The sequence below is a fragment of the Lutra lutra genome, chromosome 4 (genome assembly GCF_902655055.1).
Source record: "Lutra lutra chromosome 4, mLutLut1.2, whole genome shotgun sequence".
NCBI lineage: Eukaryota > Metazoa > Chordata > Mammalia > Carnivora > Mustelidae > Lutra > Lutra lutra.
In genome coordinates this window covers 39,353,549-39,378,806 of record NC_062281.1, presented here as the reverse complement: position 1 = coordinate 39,378,806, position 25,258 = coordinate 39,353,549, and the positions used below count along the sequence as shown (strand labels likewise).

The 25,258-nt window shown below is 42.4% G+C and overlaps 1 protein-coding gene and 1 pseudogene across 3 annotated transcripts in view; one reads left to right on the top strand and one right to left on the bottom strand.

Annotated features, from left to right (window-relative positions):
• POP1 (POP1 homolog, ribonuclease P/MRP subunit) overlaps window positions 1-25,258 on the top strand; it is a 38,381-nt gene that overhangs the window by 126 nt on the left and 12,997 nt on the right. Inside the window, exons 2-11 of one of the 3 annotated variants that reach the window (XM_047725850.1) lie at window positions 6,679-6,822; window positions 9,034-9,201; window positions 9,638-9,813; window positions 11,249-11,497; window positions 13,035-13,122; window positions 13,539-13,726; window positions 15,566-15,822; window positions 15,947-16,040; window positions 19,405-19,516; window positions 20,083-20,202. In XM_047725850.1, coding sequence (XP_047581806.1) covers window positions 6,681-6,822; window positions 9,034-9,201; window positions 9,638-9,813; window positions 11,249-11,497; window positions 13,035-13,122; window positions 13,539-13,726; window positions 15,566-15,822; window positions 15,947-16,040; window positions 19,405-19,516; window positions 20,083-20,202 — 1,594 coding nt within the window. In that variant the 5' untranslated portion in view covers window positions 6,679-6,680. Of the gene's footprint in view, window positions 1-6,678; window positions 6,823-9,033; window positions 9,202-9,637; window positions 9,814-11,248; window positions 11,498-13,034; window positions 13,123-13,538; window positions 13,727-15,565; window positions 15,823-15,946; window positions 16,098-19,404; window positions 19,517-20,082; window positions 20,203-25,258 lie in introns of all 3 variants that reach the window. The other 2 variants (XM_047725849.1, XM_047725847.1) reach the window with 2 other exon arrangements.
• Window positions 2,839-3,975, bottom strand: LOC125097805 (SIN3-HDAC complex-associated factor-like; annotated as a pseudogene).

Here is a 25,258-nt window from a genome sequence, read left to right as displayed (position 1 = left end):
GGTCGTGCGGGGCTGGTGTGCCTCAGAGTCCGCGAGTTTGGAGGGAGAGTGCGACGGCCCCCGCCCCGCGCCCCGGCCCAGCTCTCCTCCCAGTCTTCGCTCAGCACCCCCTGACCTGCTCTTCTTCCCTGGCAGCCTGCGCCTGGGCCCGGCTTGCCGCCCCGCGCCTCCTTCGGCCCCTGAGCTCAAGCCCCCCGCGTTTGTCATTTCCCCGTATTGTCCCGCCGGGCGGACGCCGCCCTTGGAATGGGCTTGCTCCCCCGTCCTGCCAGGCACTCTGAAGGAATAAGTTGAGTCATTAAGGGGACCGCGCTGAGATCTGGGCGTCGTCCACCGTCCGCCCCTCCCATGTTCCCATTCTTGGGTGCTCCTCCAGCTTTGCAGGGGCTCTACGAATTCTCCTTAGATCTGAACCGAGCCCGAGTGACTGGGGTCTGATTTCAAAAAGGAAGATAGGCTGGTCTCTTGGCAGATAGTCATGCCGTGTCAGAAGGCGTGGTACTTGGCCAGGTATTTCTTATTCTGTTAATAAAGGCATCATAAGCACGCTTCACTCCATTTATGCGTGCAGGTTTACATTCAACAAATACATACTGAGCCCTGCTTTGTGCAAGGCACATTGCTAGGAGCTGGAGGGACAACAGTGGAAAAGACAGGTAAGATTCCTGTCCTGCCCTGCTTCTAAACGTAATGTTAAGAAAGTCCTTGTTATTCCTTCTCCTTTGTCCTACATACTGCAAAGGTTTGGTTTTCTTACTTCCTGCTCAAGAGCCTTCAGAGCTTTTTCATTGGTTTGGGGCTTCAAGCACGGAATAAAATAGAACTTCCAGTATGGGTTCCCTGGCCTGCTCAGTATTACCCCTCCTACTGTCTCATCCTACTCAAGACCTCCAGAGCCCTCGCTCCTGAAATCACACAGAAGATTCCCGAATACTCTTTCTTCCCCATCCAAATTCCAACCCCCTGAAATCCTATTTTCTCATTGACTTTTCCTGTGGATCCACATTTTCCCTTCTTATTCAGTTTCCTATTGTACCATACTGCAAAATTTGGTCTTTTAGTGTGTGTAGTCTTTTTTTCTAATTGTTTTGGGTTTTAAAAATAGTGACTAGAGCCAGACTGCCTGGTTTGACTCCCAGCACACTTAAAATCTTATTGGCCTGGGTGAGGTTATGTTACCTCTCTGTACTTCAGTTTTTTCATTTATAAAATATAGGTGGTGCTAGTATTTCCCTTATGGAGTCTTGAGAATTGAATGAGTAAGGCATGTAGAATAGTGCTTAACACACACAGTTCTCCATAAATGTTAGCTGTTTAAGACAACCAGATTCTGTAAGGAAAGAAGCCACAACCTTATGCTACTTTTGTATACACACAGCCTGAAACTAATAAGCACAGGATAGATACCAAAAGGCTGTTAAATTTGATTAAACTGGACAATTAGGAGGTACTTTTAAATACAAAATAATTCACCATATGATTCTTTAAATAAGAAGCTCTCTTGGGGCATGACAAATAATTTAACTTGTGTAAAATATTTCTTCTGAAACAAGATACCTGTATTCTTTTTTCTAATAAGATATTTATTTGAGAGAGAAAGAGGGAGAGAGAGCAAGACTGTGTGTGTAAGTGGGGGTGGGGAGCAGAGGGAGAGAGGGACAAGCAGACTCCACACTGAGTATGGAGCCGGATGGGGGCTTGATCCCAGAATCCTGAGATCATGACCTGAGCTAAAACCAAGAGTTGGACACTTAACCAACTGGGCCACCCAGGTGCCCCAAGATAACTGTGTTTTTTTTTTTTTTTTTTAATATTTTAAAAAAGGTTTTATTTATTTATTTGACACAGAGAGAGAGAGATCACAAGAGGCAGAGAGGCAGACAGACAGAGAGGGGAGCAGGCTCCCCGCCTAGCAGGGAACCCGATGTGGGGCTTGATCCCAGGACCCTGAGATCATGAACTGAGCCTAAGGCAGAGGCTCAACCCACTGAGCCACCCAGGCGCCCCAAGATACCTGTATTCTTAAGGCAAATTTTATATCTGTCCAAATCACCAACTTTTTAGATCTGGGAGAAATCAGAGATCATCTGGTTAATGCTCAGGTTGTCAAACTGAAGTAGTTCTAAAGGGATATACCTCTGGTCAACCAGGTGATAGTAAGCGGTGTGAGAAAACATGATATGTCCAATTTATTTGAAGATTTTGGGGAAAACACATTTGTAAACACTGGCATATACTTAGTGCTCATTAAAGCTAAAGGAGTAACTGTGGAAACAGACAAACTGAATATTAGGAATAGATGTAAAACTCACCTGATTGTCCAGGTAGGAGTTATAATTCCTTCTGGAAGCTATTTTTAAGCAATATCTTTAGACCTCATAAGGATATAATCTATAGTCATTCTCTTCTGCTGTTAGAACTGTTTGAGGACCACTGCTAGTTCAATCTGCTAATTTTTCAGTCTGGTATCACAGCTTACCCCAGTCCTCGAGTCCCAGCCTCCTCCTGGCCTGTTTAGTGCTCAGTAGATTCAAATCCAGATTGAATCAATAGCATACTTCCCAGGCAGTGTGCTCTGTCTTGCTGGGTAAGTTCTGATTCAAGTAGATAATAGTAGCTGAATGAAATTGTTTTGTGAAATCATTCTGAATGGTTCTTTTTTTTTTTTTTTTTTTTTTTTACTGAGTTATGACAAATTTATTATCATGAAGGAAACAAGTATAGCCAGCCATCTTAAAAAATGCCCCAACCACTGCTTCTCAATATAGAAAGACTAAAACTACATACGTTTGTCATAAAACAAATCCCATCTCTGTCCCCTGAAATTCCCCTAGTTTCATTCATTAGAAGGGGATTAAGAAAGAAAAAAAAAAGACTTAAAGAGCACTTTACAGCAGCATTCAGCTTTCCTATGAGATACTCAGCATCTTAAATATTATATACACTTTTTTTTTTCTTTTAGTAAGCTAGACACTGGCTTCAGAGTTTGTGGATCTGGAGAAGTAACAACCCATTCAAAACTACTCTAGAAATTGTCTTTTGGCAGAATAGCAGGTATCTGAGTTAAAAATAGGAGGGTTTTGTTGCTTTGTTTTCTTTGCAAAATTTAAATCGTTTTTGTTCCCCTTCTACCTAAACCTCGGTCACCACTCCTGAGTGGAGATGGGCAGAGGCTCTGGCCCCTGCTCCTCCGGCTTCTCAGCAGCTGTTTTCTTATTGCTGCAGCAAGGCTTGAATAGGTGCGTGTCAATGAGGACTTCCCCAAAACGGCCTTTATAGATAATCCCACAACATATTTTCTGTCTTTTCCAGCATGTGAGATCTAAAAAGGAAAAAACTGGCGTTCTGTTAGAGCCAGAGGCCATCTCTGTATCTGAGCCATCATCTGACTGGTTACATCATCTGGCTGGTTACTGACAGCAAGGAGACTAAGCTGGGGAGGCACTTGAGGTGGTACTGTGAGCATCAGAATTGTGACGTTTAAATTCCTTCTGTAGTTCACTGATCTGGTTGCTTTTTATCCTGTTTCCAGGTAGAGTTTTCACTTTCTTTGGTTTCAGTGTAGTCTTCAGACTGGGTCCTGCCCTTGCATCTACCACATGATTCCAGTTTTTTCTTTTTTGATCCTGCTGGCCATTTCTTCCATCTTTTCACAAGCAGGACACAGGCATTACAGATGTCTCCTGAATGAGTCTCATGCAACCCAAAACAGCTCTGGAAGTCCTTTTCATAGCGTTTACTGTCAGTGAATCGAGAACTGGAGGACTTCGCTCTGTAAATACAGCAGCCCTCTATACTTCGGTACATCTTTGGCTTGTGAAAACCAAACATTTTTTCTTCTGGGCAATAGTCTTCCAAAGGCAGCCGTTCCACGCGTAATAACGTTCCCGAGGTGCGGAGTGCACGCCAAGCCAACCCCCCCTTCCGATCGCTCCCTCCTCCTCAACTGCCTTGTCTAGAAAGATTGTCTCCTGCAGTTCTTCATTCTGAATGGTTCTTAATGCGGACTGATCTGAGCCATGTCATTCACTAGCTGATTGGTTCTGCAGAACTTCATTTGCTTCCTATATATTTTTTAAATTTGAGAGATGGTTTTGGGTATACATGTAGTTGTCTTTCATTTAGGTGAAAGTAAAATGACATAATCTTTGTAATTTCGGTCTGGCCTCCCTGGGCCTGCTCAGTTTTATCTTTCCTCTGTTTGAGAGTAATAGCTACTGTAAATCAAGCTACTGTAAATCAAGCCCTTAGTTTTTGCAAAGCGCCATGCTCAGTGTGTTATGTACATTACCTTATTCTCACAGCAACGTTGTGATGATTCCCATTTATAGAGAAGGGGACTGAGGCTCAAAGAGGGAAAGTAACTTTCCTAAGATTAGGTAATTAAAAAGTGTTAAGGAACATATTTGATCCAGATTTTTCCTAACTCCAAAGGAAGGGTTCTTAAATACTACACAACACTGGTTACTTTTAGTTTTGAATGAAGCCCTGCATTGCGAAGGAGGTAAGTGAATGGGTGGCAGTTAATTCAGTGGCATTCGGTGGGAGTCGTGCACGTCTTGATGTGGCAGTCTGTTTTTGCAGGTGTTTTTGGCTGGCGTAACGAGTGGGGTAACACTGCTGGCATTTGTCAGGTGGGGACCAGGGATGTTAGACATGCTGGAGTGTGCAGGAAAGTTCCACAGTAGCCCAGTACCTGTTTTACATAAAAGCACAAAATATCGGTTACATGGTTTTCATATACACTGAACTTTCTAGGAGCTCAATAAATCAAAACAAGGTTGTACCCTCCCCCTCTCTTCCTTTCGCTTCTTTACCAAGGGGTGTTCACTAGTTTGGAAAGCTATGTCGACAGTGGCATTGCTGCCTTCTCTTTGAGGTTCTGGTACAACCCACCTATATTACTTTGCCTTTGTAGCTGTTGCATTCGTGTTAATTCCATGTATAGGTACCAGTAAGGACTAGTGTTAAAATATTGAAATGCTTTGAGAACGGCTTGGCTCTGCTACTCTGAGCTTCCTTCCTTCGTGCCGGACTCTTCAGATTCCCTACAGTCAGTAAGAAGAGAGTTAATGACTATGGCATGGGGGCTTCCAGGCCTCTTCTCCAGCTCTACAAGTTGTGGCAGTGCCTGTACTGGGGCCTTGTGTTGTGATTATACCCCTGAGTTCAGACTGTCTCCCTATTTTACATAAGGTCACCCAGTAGTGGTGACATAGTTACATGCAGAAGGTACACACTATTTTATTAAAATTACTTTTTAGGGGCACCTGGGTGGCTCAGTGGGTTAAAGCCTCTGCTTTCGGCTCAGGTCATGATCTCAGGGTCCTGGGATCGAGCCCCGCATCGGGCTCTCTGCTCAGCAGGGAGCCTGCCTTCCCCCCCTCTCTCTGCCTGACTCTCTGCCTACTTGTGATTTCTGTCAAATAAATTTAAAAATAAAATAAAATAAAATAAAATAAAATTACTTTTTAGTTCTCCTTTACATTATAGTTAGGCCACATATTGTAGGGTATATATTATTAAAAGTTAGATGTCTAGTAGGTTATGTTATTAATGAATTTAATTTCAAAATAGAAAACAGATGTTTCAGGCCATTCAGGAAAGAAGAGGGAGGAGCGCCCAAGTGGTTCAGTTGGTTAAAGGGTTCGACTCTTAATATCGGCTCAGGTTATGATCTTGGTCATGAAGTTGAGCCCCATGTCGGACTCCATGCTTAGTGTGGGGTCTGCCCAAGACTCTCTCTCCCTGTTCTTCTTCTTTTTTTTTTTTAAAGAGTTTATTTATTTACTTGTTTGTCAGAGAGAGCAAGAGCGCACGCACAAGCAGGCAGAGTGGCAAGGCAGAGGCAGAGAGAGAAACAGGCTCCCTGCGGGGCCTGATGCAGGACTCGATCCCTGGACCCCGGGATCATGACCTGAGCTGAAGGCAGCAGCTTAACTGACTGAGCCACCCAGGCGTCCCTCTCTGCCTCTTCTGTTCCCCACTGCTCTTTCTGTCTCTCAAATAAATAAATAAACCGGAAAACAAAAAGAAAAAGGGGGCTGTTGAGTTTGAGAGTTGAGAACTACTGAGTAAATCCATGAGGCTACTGCAGGATTTTGTCCTTTATCCTTGTTTTAAATTGAAATCTTCTGGCTGTTATGAATTACAGGTACAGCTGGCCTTGTCTCAGTGGCTGAAATGAAAACATCAGTAATTTATGTATTTGTGGAGGGCATCATGTCAGAATAGCGTGTACTCTAGATCATGGTTCAGGTGGCTCTTGTTTCACCAAAAATTTTTTGCCTTGGCAGAGGGATCTTCTCTTGTACCTCATTTTTCATTCTTTCAATAGACTTTGTGCAGTGTCAGCATTGGGACGTGATTGAATTATCTGGCAATACATTCTGGAATATACTAATAATGGTCTCTTCCATCAGTAGACTTATTTTTTTCCTGTTGAATTGGTTTTTTGGTGTTAATACCATTCATGGCTCCCCTAGAGGTGCCCCTGGTGATGCATCTTCTGTGGATCAGTATCATGATAACATTTTGATCTCATCAGCCCACCTATAAATAAAGATTCATTATAGTGAAGAATCAGATTTTGTACATGAATTTTTGTTTACTACATGTATTTCTATCTTTGTATGGAAGTTCCCTGTGCCTGTACTAAATTTATTACTTTCTTTCCAGAAATGTCTAATGCAAAAGAAAGAAAACATGCTAAGAAAATGAGGAACCAGCCCACTAATGTGACTTTATCTTCTGGCTTTGTGGCCGATAGGGGCACAAAGTACCATAATGGAGGTGGAAGACCTTTCCAAGCTCAAAAACAAGGTAAGATACACAGTACTTTCTCTACTGTTTGGATCAAAATTCTTTTTTTTTTTAAGATTTTTATTTTATTTATTTGAGAGAGAGAGAGCGTGCACGTGAGCCTGAGTACATGCATGAACAGGGGGAGGGGCAGAGGGAGAGGGAGAAGCAGAGTCCCCACTGAGCAGGGAGCCTGACTTGGGGCTTGATCCCAGGGCTCTGAGATCATGACCTGAGCCGAAGGCAGACGCTTAACCAACTGAGCCACCCAGGCACCCTTTGTCCTTTCTTTTTGATACTTATTATTTAAATAGTAAATAACCTTCATCAAAAACAGATACAGTTGACCCTCATTATTCACACATTTTGTATTTGCAAATAAGTTGATTTGTAACCCCCAAATTAATACTTACGGTACTTTGGTGGTCATTCGTGGACTTGTGAAGAAAGGGGAGAAATTTGAGTCACTCCACATGGACGTTCTTAGCTGAGATTCCCGACTGTGTTCTTGCTTCTGCTTTCTTTTTTTTTTTTTCGCTTCTGCTTTCTGACAGAGACGACCAGATGGGGGGAACACTAGTGGGGTTTCGCAGCAGAGCCCAGGGAGCTCTGTCTCCCACTGGGGATTGAGTTCCAGCAGATCACTTAGCACTTCTGAATCTCTTTTTTCCTTTGTAAATAAAGGAAACAGAATGTACCAGGATGAGTTGTTTTTATGGTGTGAGATTGCAATCAGTGTGATATGTGTGTGTATGTATTTCCTCTAGGAACAGTGGTTCAGTATTTGCTAATTCAGTGTTCTTTGTGACCTTATAGTACATAACTGCTGGGAATAAGAATTGGCTGTATTAGAGTGCGTATGTTATAACTCTATCTTAACACAATTACTATTAAATCACTCTATTTTCGGGGCACCTGGGTGGCTCAGTCTAAGCATCTGTCTTCGGCTCAGGTCATAATCCCAGGGTCTGGGATGGAGCCCAGCATAGGGCTCCCTGTTCAGTGGGGAGCTTGCTTCTTCCTCTCCCTTTGCTGGTCCCCCTGCTTATGCTTGTACTTTCTCTCTCTCTCTCTCTCTCTGACAAATAAATAATTAAATAAAATCTTTAAAAAAATTCACACTATTTTATTTCCTAAAAGAGGCACAGTGTGTTTATTTTATATGCGTTTAACTTATGTGCTGATTTTAGAACCTTATGATATGAAGATAACTGTTGTTCATTGGGTAGCAATAGAAAATGCCAGTTTGGGAAGACAGCAAGCGGGTGACTAAGAACTTTATGGGGACACTTCAAAGAAGAGCATGGATTGGATCTGATTAACTGAGTTTTAGACACATATTCAAAAATTGAGATTCGGATCCAATAGTTGATGCCTACCATGCCATGTCAGAAGCCTTAACACATACTATCTCATTTAAACTTCCCAGCGACAAACTTTGTAACATGTTTCATGGTGTACAGGGGCGTAATAATTAAAACTATAATGGAAGTAAGCTGGAACACCATAAAATTCTCTACTGAGCTCTCCCTCCATTTACAGACAGGGATTCAATGTTATCTCAAAGTCAGTGGTTTCATCACCCAGACATTTTTTTTTTTTTTTTTTTGACAGATAGAGATCACAGGTAGGCAGCGAGGCCGGCAGAGAGAGAGAGGAGGAAGCGGGCTCCCTGCTGAGCAGAGAGCCCGATGTGGGGCTCGATCCCAGGACCCTGGGATCATGACCTGAGCTGAAGGCAGAGGCTTTAACCCACTGAGCCTCCCAGGCGCCCCACGCCCAGACATTTGTATAGAGACTTTGCTTTTATTTCTTTCTTTAATTTAGCATGGGCTCCCAACTTGAGTGTGCCAGAGAATTATGATAAAAGACTAAATATACAAAATCATGTAAATTGTAGCATTTAAGAGAGCTGAGATTTAAAAATCTATTTTGTACTGTTTGGAGAAAAGGTCCCTTGTATCAGTTATATGCAAGGTTAATTTGTCATGCCGACAACATTAGCCAGTGTGAGGCCCGCTAGCAGTGTCACCTTGGGCAAGGTAATTCATTCACCTCACTCTCCGAGATTCCCTCCTCTTTAAAGGGAAGATAGTAATAACCTCCTTACAGGGTGGTTGTAGGATTAAAAACATGATTAGTGTTGCCACCCAGTGAATGTTCTCCACTGTAATGCAGATCCCTGGTAAGGCTGACCTATTTCTTTCTGTTTTCTTTTTGAAAATAAACCAGAGCCTTTCCCTGGAACTTCACGACAGCGGCAAACCAAAATGACCCACCACTCCCCCGTGGATCCTGATGTGAAGGAGCAGTCTTCCTCCAAAATCATGTTTAAAAAGAAAGGAGGTTGGAAAGCAGGTCCGGAGGGCATGTCTCAGGAAATTCCCAAGTATATAACTGGTACGTGTTTGTGAAGAAGTGAAGTTTGATTATACGATGAGCTCTCGGTTTTTGATAAAGCCAGACTTCAGTGTCGGTCTTCGCCCTGCCTCCCCATCTCCCCCCTCTCCTCCTCCCTTCTCGCCTCCTGCCTAGACTTTGGCTGTAGCTTCCCTGAACCTGATTGTTCTCTCTTCAGTCTCTCTTTAAACTTGCTTTAAACTTTTTATCTGATTAGAAAAGTAACACTGAATCCTGGTAGAAAAGAGAAGTTGAAACAGAATAGTTTCATAATCTTTAATATACAAATAACTACCCTTGGTATTAATCTAATTGGGGGTTCAGGTGGTGGGTGAGTTGTAAGCCCACAGACTTCAGCTCTCTCTTCCTTCGGAGATCTACCAGAAGTACGGATTTGAGACTTAATCTTTAATGATGGTGCTGGTTTTGTCAACAGCTTCTACTTTTGCTCAAGCCCGAGCTGCGGAAATCAGTGCTATGTTGAAAGCAGTGACCCAGAAGTCTTCTAATTCGCTAGTTTTCCAGACCCTGCCCCGCCACATGAGACGGAGAGCCATGAGCCACAATGTCAAGCGCCTTCCCAGGCGGTTGCGGGAGATTGCCCAGAAAGAGGTATGAGTTTCACTTAGTGTAAATGTTTCAGTTAGTAGCTCCTAAAAGAAATTGAGAACTCTTAACCTAATAGAGTTAAAATGAAAAAAGCAAAATGCTCATTTTGCATATTTTGGTTTAATCATGGTTCCTCCCACCGCCCCCTTGCTCTCTAATTAGCGGACATTTGGATATTACACATAGTATTTGGAAGGCCCTTTCTTTTTTTTTTTTTTTTTTTTTTTAGTTTCAAGTTGGAAGCCCTTTCTTTTAATGGCGTTAAATAGTTGATGGTCCCCTGCCAGATTTAAAATAAAATCCTAACCTTACCATATAAGCGATTTTAATTCTGTATTTTGGGGGTGTGGCCAGCTCAAAGTTGGAAGGTTAAGGGAAGAAAGCATCAATGCCTGGTATTTGCCTTTTGACTTTTTCAACATCGAAAACTTGACACTAGGGTTTAATTGTCATTCAAGTCTAGTTGTTTTCGGCTTCACCAAAATCCTTGGCTTGGGCATTGTCAGATGGTGTAGGCTACCCATGTCTTTGCTAGTTGATTCAAAAGTTCTCCATGGAGCACCTTCTCTGAACTGGTACTATTCTGGTGGTGGGGTTAGAGTTCATCAACATAAACCCTTTATCCTTAGGGGCCCGTAGACTAAAGGGGAAGAGTTTTTGGGCTTGTTTCCCCCTCCCAAAAGTTTTGCTCAGCTATGAAGGAGATTAAGAGTGAAAACTGAACAGGGATTTTGGGCTTTCTAGACATAACGAATGTAAGGTTTGTTTCCGAGTCATCAGGTTTGGCATTTGTCTCTCGGGACCTAGCCAATGTGAAATATATAGGTTTTCCTCGCTTGATATTTTTCATCCTATGTTTTGGGTTTCGTTCTAATCTCAGAGGTTAAAAAACCAATAACAAAAAAGCTAGCATCTGACTGTTGTCTTGCTCTCTAATATGAATATCCACAGTAAGCTTGTGTTATTGTGTGGAGCATTTTATAAATATTCTAATCCTCATAGTCCACGAAGCTTGCCCAGTTAGTGAAAGGACTGGGCTTCCTCTCTAAGTTTGCCCATCTCTGAGGTCTTCATTCTGTTGCCTCCCCTTCTCTTCTTTCTTTGGAGAGATAACCAAGTTAAAAAAATAAGCATACTGGGGCGCCTGGGTGGCTCAGTGGGTTAAATATCTGCCTTTGGTTTAAGTCATGATCTCCAGGTCCTGGAATCGAGCCCCGTGTCGGGTGCCCTGCTCAGCGGGGAGTCTGTTTCCCCCTCTTCCTCTGCTCCTACCCCTGCTTGTGCTCTCTCTGTCTCTCTCAAATAAAATCTTTAAAAAAAAAATTAAGCGTACTAATGGAGTCTACCTAATCTAAAGCTAGTCATTTGAATTCCTCACACATAACTTTGATTTGAGACCGTTACAAAGTAGGATCTGCCTCTGTCCTTGAAACCGCAGGCCGAGAAAGCAGTACATCAGAAAAAAGAACATTCAAAGAATAAATGCCATAAAGCTCGAAGATGCCACAAAAACCGGGTGCTAGAATTCAACCGTAGACAAAAGAAGAACATATGGTTGGAGACTCACATCTGGCATGCCAAGCGGTTTCACATGGTCAAGAAGTGGGGCTACTGTCTGGGAGAGAGGCCGACAGTGAAGAGCCACAGAGCCTGCTACCGAGCCATGACAAACCGGTGCCTCCTTCAGGTGTGCGCTTCCGGCTGCGTTTCTTTTTCAGTTTGTTTCGACAAAATGGAAGTGATGTCTGGGCTCAGTCCTAAGGGGTAAGACAGTGGGAGAGTCGGGGAGGCAGAGGAAGTCAGGTAAGACGGAAGAACGGAAATAAATTCGGTGTGATTAACACAAAGAGAGTGGGATTGAAGATAATGTGAAGAGGAGGTTAGTTTGGGAGAAATAAGGAAGAACCAGGTCCTGCAGGGTCTTGGTGGTCACGTTTGAGATTTCTTCAGTACTGATTCATTTAGAAGTCATTGCTCCACACCAAATATTTGTGTGCCCTTAGAGCTATGTTCAAAATGCTGTTCTTTTTTTTTTTTTTTTTTTAAAGATTTTATTTATTTATTTCACAGAGAGAGATCACAAGTAGGCAGAGAGGCAGGCAGAGAGAGAGAGAGAGAGAGAGAGAGAGAGAGAGAGGAGGAAGCAGGCTCTCCGCTGAGCAGAGAGCCCGATGCGGGACTCGATCCCAGGACCCTGGGATCATGACCTGAGCCGAAGGCAGAGGCTTTAACCCACTGAGCCACCCAGGCGCCCCCCAAGATTTTGTTTTTAAATAATCTTTACACCCAACATGGGGCTTGAACTTACGACCCTGAGATCAAGAGTTGCATGCCCTAACAGAGTGAGCCAGCCAGGCACACCCTTTAATTATTTTTAAGTGCGAAGTTCTGTGGCATTAACTGTAGTCACGTTGTTGTGTAACTATGGTCACCATCCATCCCCAGATCTTTTTCATCTTCTCAAAATGAAACTACCCCTGTTAAACAATAACTCCCGTTGCCCACCCTCTTGCTCCCGGCAACCACCATTCTACTTTCTGTCGCTAGGAATTTGATCATTCTAGATGCCTCATATAAGTAGAATCACACAATATTTATCCTTTTGAGACTGGCTTATTTCATTTAACATAATGTCTCCAAGGTTCACCCTTGTTGTCTCATGTGTTGGAATTTCCTCATGTTTGAGGCTGAATAGTACTGCATTGTATGTGATACTCCATCTTGTTTATCTGTTTATCCAACCATGGGCATTTGAGCCAGCTAGGAGCACCCACAGATATTCTTTCTGACAAGGACACCGTAACTTAACATTTTAAATGAAAATTCATTTTGACTTTGCTTAAGATTGGTTTAAGAATATTTGGGGCGCCTGGGTGGCTCAGTGGGTTAAAGCCTCTGCCTTCGGCTCAGGTCATGATCCCAGGGTCCCCACATCGGGCTCTCTGCTCAGCAGGGAGCCTGCTTCCTCCTCTCTCTCTGCCTGTGTCTCTGCCTACGTGTGGTCTCTGTCTGTCAAATAAATAAAAATCTTTTTAAAAAAAAAAGAATATTTGCTAATGTCCTAGGAAAAGAGAGATTTCAGATTTTGACTTACGAAATGATAGCTTTAGCAATTTGGTCTGTGTCATGGACCTGTAGAAGTTTTTCTGATGTGGCCTTTGGCTTCTCACAGTTTTCCCCATGTCCTTTCCTGAGTATTTAATTATGTCTCTCCCTCTGTGCAGGATTTATCCTACTACTGTTGTTTGGAGTTGAAGGGCAAAGAGGAAGAAATCCTGAAGGCTCTTTCTCCGATGTGTAGCACAGATGCAGGTAAACCTGTTTCAAAGCTGAGCACTATTTTAGTCTTTGAGTATTTACTCATACCTCTAGCAAGGAAGCTTTAAACATATATCAAAATGCGAGAGAGAGTTCTTGTTCCCAAGGAGCGAGTTAATGTTAGAGAAGTGGGGGTTGTTTCAGATCATTTCTAACGTTGTCAGGTGTTAAGTGAGAGAGCCGTTGTTCGGGTGGAGTGACTTCAGTCAGGCAGAAACTCAAACCTCTTCAGATCATTCATTGACTGTTTATTGAGAACTTACCATGTGCCAAGCTTTGATCTATGCAGTGATCAAAAGCAGCGCCTCACCCCTCAGGGAGATAGACAACAAGAAACAGTGTGGCGATCGGGCGATAGCACTGCCATCTCAGCACCGGAGATCATGACGTGTTGTCTTTGTTTACATCAGGACTAACTTTCGCGGCAGTTCACTGCCTGTCTGGGAAGCGCCAAGGTAGTGTCCTGCTCTATCGGGCAAACAGATACCCTCAAGAGATGCTGGGGCCTGTCACATTTATTTGGAAGTCTGAGAGAACCCCCAGTCACACTTCTGAGAGCAGGCAGTTGTGGATCTGGCTTCATCCAACGCTTAAACAGGTATAATCCTTGAGATGATTTCCTCGCAACTCTGTTACTGCATTCTTTTTTTTTTTTTAAGATTTTATTTATTTCACAGAGCGAGAGAGGGAATGCAAGCAGGGAGAGTGGGAGAGGGAGAAGCAGGCGGAATTCCCGCTGAGCAGGGAGCCCGATGTGGGGCTTGATTCCAGGACCCTGGGATCATGATCTGAGTCTAAGGCGGATGCTTAATGACTGAGCTGCCCAGGTGCCCCTGTTACTGCATTCTTAATTACCATTGAAATCAGTGCTTTGGAAGTTTAAGTAGTATAAAAGTTGGGCTGATAGCTTGGTATTTGAATATAGGGAAGAAAATGTTATGTGAATATGAAACGAAGCAAATCTTGACCTTTTACATTTTGGTAAACCATAAGCAAAAGTAGAGATAAAGACCCACTATATAAATAGTGGCTTGAAGTGCTGCATTTGGTCTAATGCTCCCATGATGCCTGAATTCACTGGTATCTATGTGCTTGTCAGAGCCTCTTTGATGATGAGAAGCTGTTTTAAGTAAGTCTGATGATTTTTAATCTCTGTTACTCATTTTTTTTTCTTTGGTCTATTCACTAGTTTCATATGGTAAGCCGTAAATTTTTTCAAAAAAATGTTAACTGTTCAGAGTAGTCATGTTGTTTTCATTAGTCTTTCATTAATCGTCACAAACTTAGGAGTTTGGTTTTTTATTTTTTTTAATTTTTATTATTATTTTTTTAAAGATTTTATTTATTTATTTGACAGAGAGAGATCACAAGTAGATGGAGAGGCAGGCAGAGAGAGAGAGAGAGAGGGAACCAGGCTCCCTGCTGAGCAAAGAGCCCGATGCGGGACTCGATCCCAGGACCCTGAGATCATGACCTGAGCCGAAGGCAGCGGCTTAACCCACTGAGCCACCCAGGCGCCCCAGGAGTTTGGTTTTTTAAAAAAGATTTTATTTATTTAAGATTTTTCCTTTCCTTTTTTTTTTTTTTTGGTCAGAGAGAGAGAGCACAAGCAGAGGGAGAGGCAGGCAAAGGGAGAAGCAGGTTCCCTGTTGAACAAGGAGCCCATGTGGGACTTGATCCCAAGACTCTGGGATTGTGACTGATTGAGCCACCCAGGTGTCCCAAGATGTTATTTTTTGACAGAGAAGTGCACAAGCAGGCAGGACTCAGTCTAAGAACCCTGGGATTATGACCCAAGCCTAAGGCAGAGGCTTAACCAACTGAGCCACCTAGGCGCCCCTGACACTTAGGAGCTTTTTTGTTTCAAATGCCATGCACTGTTTAGAAGCAGCAAAAAAGCTTTTTTTCTTTTTTCTTTTTTTTTTAAGATTTTATTTTTTTGATAGAGCGAGACACAGCAAGAGAGGGAACACAAGCAGGGGGCATGGGAGAGGGAGAAGTAGGCTTCCCACTGAGCAGGGAGCCCAATGCAGGGCTCGATCCCAGGACCTTGGGATCAGGACCTGAGCCGTAGGTAGACACTTAACGACTGAGCCACTCAGGCACCCCAAAAGCTTTTTGATGATGGTGAATTTCATTTAATTTGTAAAGGGATAAAGATGTAAATTTTTTATTTTTTTTTAAGATTTTATTTATTTATTTGACAGAGATCACAAGTAGGCAGAGAGGGCAGGCAGAGAGAGAGGAGGAAGCAGGTTCTCCGCTGAGCAGAGAGCCCAATGTGGGGCTCGATCCCAGGATTCTGGGATCATGACCTGAGCCGAAGGCAGAGGCTTTAACCCACTGAGCCACCCAGGCGCCCCAGATGTAAATTTTTTAAAGGGAGTAAAAAAATAATATGAACTAAATCCCCTGAAGTGTCTCAATATTTCCTTAGGATATTTTAGAGGAACTTAAAGCAGCGTGCCAGTGTGTGGAACCCATCAAACCCACCGTCTGCACCCCCAGCCCTCTGCCGACAATATCCGAAGAAAAAAGCCAAACCGAACTGCCTGACAAGAAAATTGGCAAGAAAAGAAAACGGAAAGATGATGGAGAAAATGCTAAACCCGTTAAAAAAATCATCGGTGACGGAACTAGAGACCCACACCAGCCGTCTTCTTGGATCTCCGCAGCCACAGGCATTATAATCAGGTACAGGCTGGATTTGCTCTGAACCCACTGAATAGTTTTAGTGAAGACTTGCTCTGTTTTCACCAGTGGCTCAGACACTGTGTACGGTGGACGTTTCCATCTCGAGACCTTCTCTCTCTTTCAGTGATTTGACGATGGAGATGAACAGGCTCCGGTTGATCGGTCCGCTTTCCCACTCCATCCTGACCGAGGCGCTGAAGGCTGCTTCTGTCCAGACCATGAGAGTAAATGTGACTGTGGTGCTTTATTCCACTCATGTTCTTCTTAGCAAATTTGTGAGACCTAACATACTTCGGTACCATTTGGGGCCATGGCCTGTAAATGTTTCTTTCTCTGTCTCTGCTTCTTATCAAAGACTTGGTCACCTTCCACTTCTAGAAGAACAGATCTCAGTGAATCTAAACATATTTGTTCTTATTAAATGCAGACTGTAAATGTAGGTGGTGAGTTTTGTGGGTAACAGAGCCCTTAAAGTTTCTGAAATTCTGTGCCTTTTTTTGTTTGTTTGTACTTGTGTGGTGCATATTTTCTGGGGCTGGTTTTTTTTTTTAATTTAATTTAAATTCAGTTAACACACAGTGTGTTGTTAGTTTCGGAGGCAGAGTTCAGTGATTCATCAGTCTTACAGAATACCCAGTGCTCATTATATCACGTGCCCTCCTTAATGTCCATCACCCAGGGACCCAATCCCCCCACCTCCCCTCCAGCAACCCTCAGTTTGTTTCCTATGATTAAGAGTCTCACAAATGGCAAGATTTCAGGTTTTTTTTTTTTTTTTTTTTTTTTAAAGATTTTATTTATTTATTTGACAGAGAGAAATCACAAGTAGGCAGAGAGGCAGGCAGAGAGAGAGGAGGAAGCAGGCTCCCTGCTGAGCAGAAAGCCCGATGTGGGGCTTGAACCCAGGACCTGGGATCATGACCTGAGCCGAAGGCAGCGGCTTAACCCACTGAGCCACCCAGGCGCCCCAAGATTTCAGGCTTTTTGATGGCTGCATAGTAGTCCTGTGTGTGTGTGTGTGTTTTAAGATTTTATTTATTTATTTGATAGAGATCACAAGTAGGCAGAGAGGCAGACAAAGACGGGGGCAGGCTCCCTGCCGAGCAGAGAGCCTGAGGCAGGGCTCGATCCCAGGACCCTGGGATCATGACCTGAGCCGAAGGCAGAGGCTTTAACCCACTGAGCCACCCAGGCGCCCCTCCATTGTATATTTATATCACATCTTCTTTACCTGTTCATCTGTCGATTAACATCTGGGCTCTTTCCACAGTTAGGCTATTGCGGACATTGCTGCTATAAACATTTGGCTTCACATGCCCCTTCGGATCACTACATTTGTATCTTTAGGGTAAATACCCAGTAGTGCGATTGCTGGGTCATAGGGTAGCTCTATTTTTAACGTTTTGGGGAACCTCCATGCTGTTTTCCAGAGTGGCTGCACCAGCTTGCATTCCCTCCAGCAATGTAATAAGGCTCTCTGGGGCTAATTTTAAAGGTCCGTGGTCCTGAAAAGGTTAAGAGCAATATGTCTAGTGTGGTACTGTCCAGCTTTCGGCAAGGGTGCGCCAAGTGTGGTAGCTGTTAGCCCATGTAGCTCTTGAGCACTTGAGATGTGGCTGGTGTGACTGAGGAGCTGAATTTGTACCTTCATTGAATTTTAATTAACTAGAAATTAAATAAAAATAGACCTCTGTGGCTGGTGGCTACTAAGTTGCCCCTGCAGGTCTAGAGAAGAGCGACAAGGTTAGGAATCAGACGCTCCAGGTTCAGATTCGGTTTGTTTCCCTGTGTTAGCACAGCTGACCCTTCTGTGCCGGGGCCTCCCACAGAGTTCATGTGGTCAGATAAGATGTAGGTGGGAACAGATTTTGAGCTGTTAGAAGAAAAATACTTTAAAAATCAAAAGCTACTTCTGTCCTCTCTCTCTCTGCTTCTACACCATCCTCAACCAGTGTGTCTCACCGAAGCAGCTTCCTCACTTCCTCTGCTCTTCTTTCCTTTCACCACAGCCTCCACGCAGGGAACAGAATGGTCTCTTAACAGTTGATTCATATATTGTCATTTCCCGATCTAAAGCTATTGAGTAGTTTCTTACCGTATTTGTGGTCATTCACATGACTGCGTACTCTCGTGACTTCCTGCCTCTGGCTCTGTCTTTCCACACTGCAGCTCAGCTGTGCTGTCCTTCTCTCAGGTCCTGGAATATGTCAGGTCTCTGCTCCCTTAAAGCCTTCACACCTGCTTTCTTCCCACCTGGCCAAATGTTCTGTCCTCGCCCCCTCTTTGCTTGGTAAACCTTCCTTAGTCTTCAGATTTCAGCCTTTATCTCATTTCCCTCTGGAATCCCTTCCTGACCCCCAAGTTAAATGAAATCAATTATATTGTATTTCATTGCATTTTGTACATTTCTCAGTTTAATATGTTTAGATTTGCTTGTTGTACTTAGGCAATGTTCATATTGAATTTGGTGAGGGCAAGGACTCTGTCCCCAGTGTTTAGCACAGTGCTTGGCACAGGGGAGGGCCTCCACTCCAGCTCATAAGTCGCTCAGGGAGGATTTGAACCTGAGAAGTTTTGTTCCGGAGCTGGTGCTTTAAACCAATAAGCTATGCTACCTGAGTGACATAAATAGCTCGTATGTTAACAGGTTGCTTCCGTAGAATCTGTAGGAGCATGTCCTACTTCAGTGAACTTCCGTATGAATCATGGCTGTAAGTCTCTTTTTCTGTGTGCACCTGGTACGGAGGTGCTTTTTGGTTTTCTTTTTTTTTTTTGTTTTTGTTTTTTATTTTTTAAAATTACTTATTTATTTATTTAGAGTTTATTTATTTATTTGAGAGACAGAGATAGCAACAGTATGAACCGGGGTGGGGAGGGAGAAGCAGGCTCCCCGCTGGGCATGGAGCCCGACATGGGGCTCGATCCCAGGACCCTGAGATCACAACCTGAACCGAAGGTAGATGCTTAACTGACTGAGCCACCCAGGCACCCCAAGTTCTTATATTTTTATTCATTTAACTAATCTCTGTACTAGCATGGGGCTCAAACTCATGACCCTGATATTAAGAGTTTCATTCTCTTCTGACTGAGCCAGCCAAGTACCCCTGAGATGATTTTTGAAACCTTGCTCAATTCCTCATTCTATCTGGGAAAAATACAAGTAAAAGACTTGTGTATCTTATTTGAAGTTTCTAGGAATAAAGCAATTGTAAGATATCCTTTTGCCAAAGATTTCTTCAGACAGTGTAGGTTTGGTGTTTCTTTTTGTGGGGAAAGTCTTATTGCTTAAATTGGTATGAAGTTAGCAGTAGTGGGAGAGGAGCAAGGAGCAGTCCTCTTTCGTCAGTAGTGTGTTGAGAGAAGAACGCAGGTGTCTCTCTGAAAACCATAGGTGTGGTTTTTAGTGTGTGAAATCTTGAGAGAAGTGTAATGCTATGTCCATGCCTCTGATTAGAAGAGCACTTAGGTTGGTGTGAATTAGTGTGTTAAATAGGGGAGCAGTTGCTCATGAATCTCAGCCCGAATAAAATGATCAACTCTGATTCATCATTTCTCTGGTGAGTAGGAGTTGTTATTTTTCAGGAGGGAGAAGACACAGAGAAGACACCTCACCACTGGTGGACTGAAACCTGTAAGAATCCTGATAGCGTTTCCCTTCATCACAGACAAGAAGCCATTTTTGAGTTGTTGGGAGGTATTCAGAGGGAATACTGACCGGGTGGTTTGGGGACAAAGGGAGGAGTGGGAAGTGCATTAAAAGAGTGTTTTATAGTTGGGCTAAGTACATGGAGCAGTGCTTTTTAACTTGGAACTCCTTGTCATAATACAGCAAGAGAACATGGAAGAGTGGTGCCTGACTCAGTGAACTTAGGAAACTCTGAGTTTATGTTAGTATTCCAAATAACTGGCATTCTGATATGATAGGTAAACACATAACCCAGGTACTAAAACTAAGGTCTCTACTTATCCGTACACAATTACGTTTGTGTGTGAAGCTACTGTAGTTATCACTGATGGAAATATACGTGTTCGTGTTGTAAAATAATCTGTTAAGTTAACTTAATGTTTTTGGTGAGAAATATTACTCTCTACGAATGTTAATTTACTCTCTCAAAGTATTAATGGGACAAAAGAGGAATGTAGGTTTTTTAATAATTAGCCCAAGAAGAAATTTTTGTTAAAAAATTTGAATATTCAAGCAAGTGTATATATTGTGAATGACTTTGTAAAAGGATGGGTTTTATTTGTTTTTTGTTAAAGGAATAACATCACCAGCAGAAATTCCAGCCGGTACTATTTTGGGACTGACTGTTGGGGATCCTCGAATAAATTTGCCTCCAAAGAGGTCCAAAGTTTTGCCCAATCCAGAAAAATGCCAAGGTAAAGTTTCTAGAATACTCCTGGTTTTCCTTACAATTTTGAGTAGTTTAGTTCCATGAGAAGAGTTCTGACAGCTCTGCATTGACTTCATCTATAAAAAGTTAGGGTGATCTTTACCTGCCTCCCTTTCAAGGTGATTATAACCAAAGGAGATGGTGTGTATGGAAGTGTCTTTTAGCTAGGAGACGTATAGCCTTGTCCTTATGTTCATTTTTTTTTCCCCCTGAGTTCTTTATTTTTAGTATCTGGTAAAAACCTGTCCTTCTGCAAACCGGGTTCTCTGAAAATGCCTGGCATTTCAGAATTTTAATTGTGAGGAAGGGATCTGCACCCGCAGCTGGTCTTGTGCTCATTGGAAGCCTCTGTCTGACCATACAGATGATCCAGGTTCGAATCCTGGCAAGGCCATCCCAGGTGCTGAAGGGTAAGAAGTCTTGGTTTAGACTCAGTAGAGTGGCCTGTGGGAGGTTGTTGGGTGGGGTGGCATCAGATGGTGGTTAGGAGCCTGCTAAAATTTTAGTCTGATCTGGGATTCTCAACAATGGTGATAATATCGTGTTGTATTTACTGTCATTTAAACACTGAATTGGAAGAATCATTAAAATTACCTTCTGAATTTTGAGAGGAAAAATACAGGAATGTGTAGTAATAACTTCAGTTTTTTTTTTAACCTCTACATGTAGTTAATAGCTTATTAAAGGGCAACAAATTAGTCCGTCAGATCCTTATATGAAAGGAGGATTGGATGAGAGAGGAGTTTGAAGCTCTGTAGACAGGTTAGTTAATCATGGAGCCTCAGACATTACTCAATGAGTTGTTGCCTCTTTTCTTTTTTAATGGCATTATCGTCTGATGCAACCCTCAAAGTTGCAGTGTTGACTGAGCATTAAACACTGACTTAATTGCTTTAAAGCTGTAGTTTCAACTCCACTTACTTTCCCTTGCTGCCTCAGATCCTTTTTTGGAATGAGGTAGTGACGTGTTAAATTCTTTTTAAGGCTTTTATCTTAATAGGAATCAGTTCCAGGAAAATTAAAGTCTACCTTAAGACACATGATTTAATTTCTTTAAGAACCTACCAACTTGGTAGTCCTTGTTGTATTTTATTAAAACCTGTTTTAGGTAATTTCATTGAAGTATTGGTATGTGAGCTACATAAAGAATTAACTTTTCGAGGAATTAGGATTATAACAATATCACTAATAGATGTAACATATCATCTAGGATGATAACTTAAAACTAAAGTTAGAAATAGACTTTGATGAGCCGGGTCAATTAATAAAAGATTAATCCTTGGAAGAGTCTTGGTGTCTTGATGATTGAAAATTTAATTCTCTGATGTACTTCCAGTTTCTCTCTCTTTTTTTTTTTTAAGATTTTATTTATTTATTTGACAGAGAGAGATCACAAGTAGACAGGCAGGCAGAGAGAGAGAGAGGGAAGCAGGCTCCCTGCTGAGCAGAGAGCCCATTGTGGGACTCGATCCCAGGACCCTGAGATCATGACCTGAGCCGAAGGCAGCGGCTTAACCACTGAGCCACCCAGGAGCCCCCAGTTTCTCTTTCTACATCTGAAGTCGTTCTCTGCCTATTTTAACTTGGACAAAACAGACCAATTTTGGTGCTACTTAAACCATAAAGAAGGGTTTGCCCTTCTTATTTGCAGGACAAACTGTCTTCTTGTGTGTACTGGGGATTTGAGGATTCTGAAAAGAGGGGGTATATGACTGTGATATTGCAATATAATAAGAAATATGTATTTTGGTCTTGTGCAGCTGCCCCTGGTATATAGCTCCTAAAGTCCTTGTAATTCCCTAAGTGATAACAGCCTTAAAGCCTTAAAGGCTAAAGGAGTGTCTTTTCTTATTCATTAAAGCCCCTTTCAGTCACAACTTTTATGTTAGTGAGGTGAAAAGTCTCTAGGATGGTGGGCTGGTTACCGGGGGAACCAACCTCAAGGTTAGAGCGTCATAGCTTTCTCAGACACTTCTACCCCTGCCCCATCCAGACCTGCTTCTGGGAGGGGGAGGTGGGTTAGAGATTGAGTTTGATTGTCAACAGGCAATGATTTAATCGGTCATGCCTATTTGATTATGCCTGTGTAAAAGTCTTATACAGTTGGGGTTTGGAGAACTTCCCGTTTGCTGAACACTTGAAGATATTGGGAGGGTAGTGAGTTTGAAGAGGGCCAGGGCCTCCTTGTTCCCTCATACCTCACCCTGTGCTTCTCTTCCATCTGGCTGTTTCTGAGTTAAATCTTTTCATTAAAAAACAAAGCAAAACAAAACAGTAATGGAGTCAGTATACTGTTTTCTTGAGTTCTGGTAGCCATTCTAGCAAATTACTGAATTTGAGGAGGGGGTCGTATAGGTGGGACCAATTTCTAGCCAGCTGGTCAGAGGTACTGGAGACCAGGGACTTCCAACTGGCATCTGAAGAAGGGGCAGTCTTGTGGGACTGAGTCGTTAACCTGTGGGATCTGACACCGTCTCCAAGTAGGTGGTGTCAGAACTGGTGTGAATTGTAGGACACCCAGCCCGTGTTGCTTGATTGCTTGCTCTCGGGAAAATGGCTGCACGTTTGAGTGTCAGAAGTATTGGGAGTAGAATAGCAAGACTGTAGGGAAGGAAATAGTCTTTCAGTGAAGAACTTGAAGTAACGGTGCATATTTTCAGATGCGCTGAAAAAGTTTACTTGATCGTTTGATCCTGGATTTTGATTTGAATATTAATAATTTGTTTTTGCAAATCTTTTCAACTTAACAACAGCATTGCACTATGTAAGTAACTGGTTTTCCATGTGAGATTTTTAAAATATAATTCCTGTTGCACTGTCATTGTAGGCTTTATTCTCTTTAATCTTTCTCTTTATGTACTCTTTGATAGTGTATACCCAAAACACAGGAAGAATCGAGTTGGCTTTAGAGGGATAGGTGAGAGATCATCCTTTTTACAGCTTTTCCAAGTACCTTTAGAGCACGGAGCTGCAGTTGACTTCATGAAGTGTCCAATTATTGGTCATTTTGCACCGACTCCTCCATTTCTGCTCTTGGGAGAAAAAGCCCTCATAGCTTCAGTTGGTCCCTTTTAACTGTTCTGCAGGTTTAATTTAGAATAGAGTAAATTTGAAGACTAACTTTGCTTTATTTGATTCCCAAACGAGGCAAACTTTAATTTCCTTTGCTTCCCGAAGGAAAACTTATTAAGAAAGTTTTAATTTAAAATTTGGTCATCTTCAAATACATTTAAGAAAGAAAAACTATTTCCTTCAACCTTTAAGTTATTCTGTAGTTATGCAGTGAATTAGAAGGCTTTTGCCTGGTATGAAAGAAAGTATTCTTTATTTGGGTCTTGGGCCAAGGATTTAGAATTCCATTCAGAATCGATTGTCATTCTAGGCCCACTTAGGTACATGCTGGCTCAGCTGGTAATATTCTTTTACCCTCGGTACTAGACTCTTGACCTAAAAGGGTCTTTTCCCTTTGCCTTCAGGCATACTCTGTTTTGTTTTAAAATAGATTTTATGTTTTAGAACAGTTTTAGGTTCACAGCAAAGTTGAGTGGAAGGAATAGAAGGTTCCTGTATTCCCCTGCCCTCACGTACACTCAGCCTCCATGAACCTGCACTGACACATCACTGTTGCCCAAAGTCCACAGTTTCCATCAGGGTGCGCTCTTGGTGTTTTATATTCTGTGGGATTTGACCAATTTGGAACAGCATGAGTCCATCATCGTAGTATCATGAAATAGTTTGACTGCTCTAAAAATCTGTGCTCTGCCTATTCCTCCCTCTCTCTCTCTCTCTCCTTCCCAACCCTTGATCTTTTCACTGTCTTCATAGTTGTTTTCTCGAATGTCATTGCATTGGAGTCATACAGTATGTAGCCTTTTCAGATATATTCTTTCACTTTGTAGTAAGCATTTCAGGTTCCTCCATGTCTCTTCGTGGCTCAGTAGCTCATTTCTCTTTAACACTGACTGATATTCCATTGTCTGGATGTCCTACCTACTTTGTTTCATCTATTTATTTATTATTATTTTTTAGAATATTTGGAGTTGCGGGTGTCTTTCTTGTGCCTTTGCAAGCCTCAGGCTCAGCCCTGTCTTTTGTAGAGTCCCAGTTCTGTCACTCACATCGTTGGCAGCTCTCCACAGGGAAGCGATTCTGGGTGGACAGAGGCTGTTTGAAACAGAGCCCGTTTGCTCCTAGACAGGCTGTGGGAACTTTCACATACACAGCACTGGTACTCAAGATGCTGTTGGTTATTATCTTCTGTGAGGAGCAGCAGAGGACTAGAAGCAGTTTCTGCTTTAAGGAGCTTTGATCTCAGATCTTTACATCAATGTAATATTCTCTATCTTTGCTCTCCCCTGAAATCTGTCACATTGTGGGCCAGTCGATTCCACCTTATTTTTTTCCGGCCATCAGACCCAAGCAGGTATGTGCCTTTGAGTGTGACCTTTCTGTGTAGGTAGTTTAGACGTTAGCCAAAATTCATGAATTGTCTGATTTTCTTTTTTTCTTTCTTTTAATTTTTCAGCCCAACAAAAGAGAGTTGGAAGATTTTTTTTCCCCCTAGTGTTTCAATGACTTCATGTGGGAAATCTCTTCTATCAGTATATGTGTTTCTAATTGAAAAAGTTTCTCCTTTTTTCCCCACTGGAGTACTTTTTGGCATGGTGCAGTTTCTTTAAAGGGATGAAACAGTACATTTCACAGAAAATAGGCTCATTTTAAAGGAATGAGAAAAACATGTTTTACAGAAGGAATAAATATTCAGTTTAATGAAAAAGGATTATAAGAGACTTGAAATAATAGAGCAGAAGAAAAAGCTGGTATCTATTGGCTCACAGCTGTCGGGCCAGGAATGATATAAAGAGCCCTTAAATGAACAGTTAAAATATGGCTTGTACTATCCTAGCGTGTTATAAAGAAATTGTTCACCCGTGCAGGGGTTCCTAGAATTTGGTTATCTTAAATGTGGGATTAGGCAGTTATTTACCTGAATGTGATCTTTATTATCTTATACATTAAAAATACATGTCAAAAAAATAAGT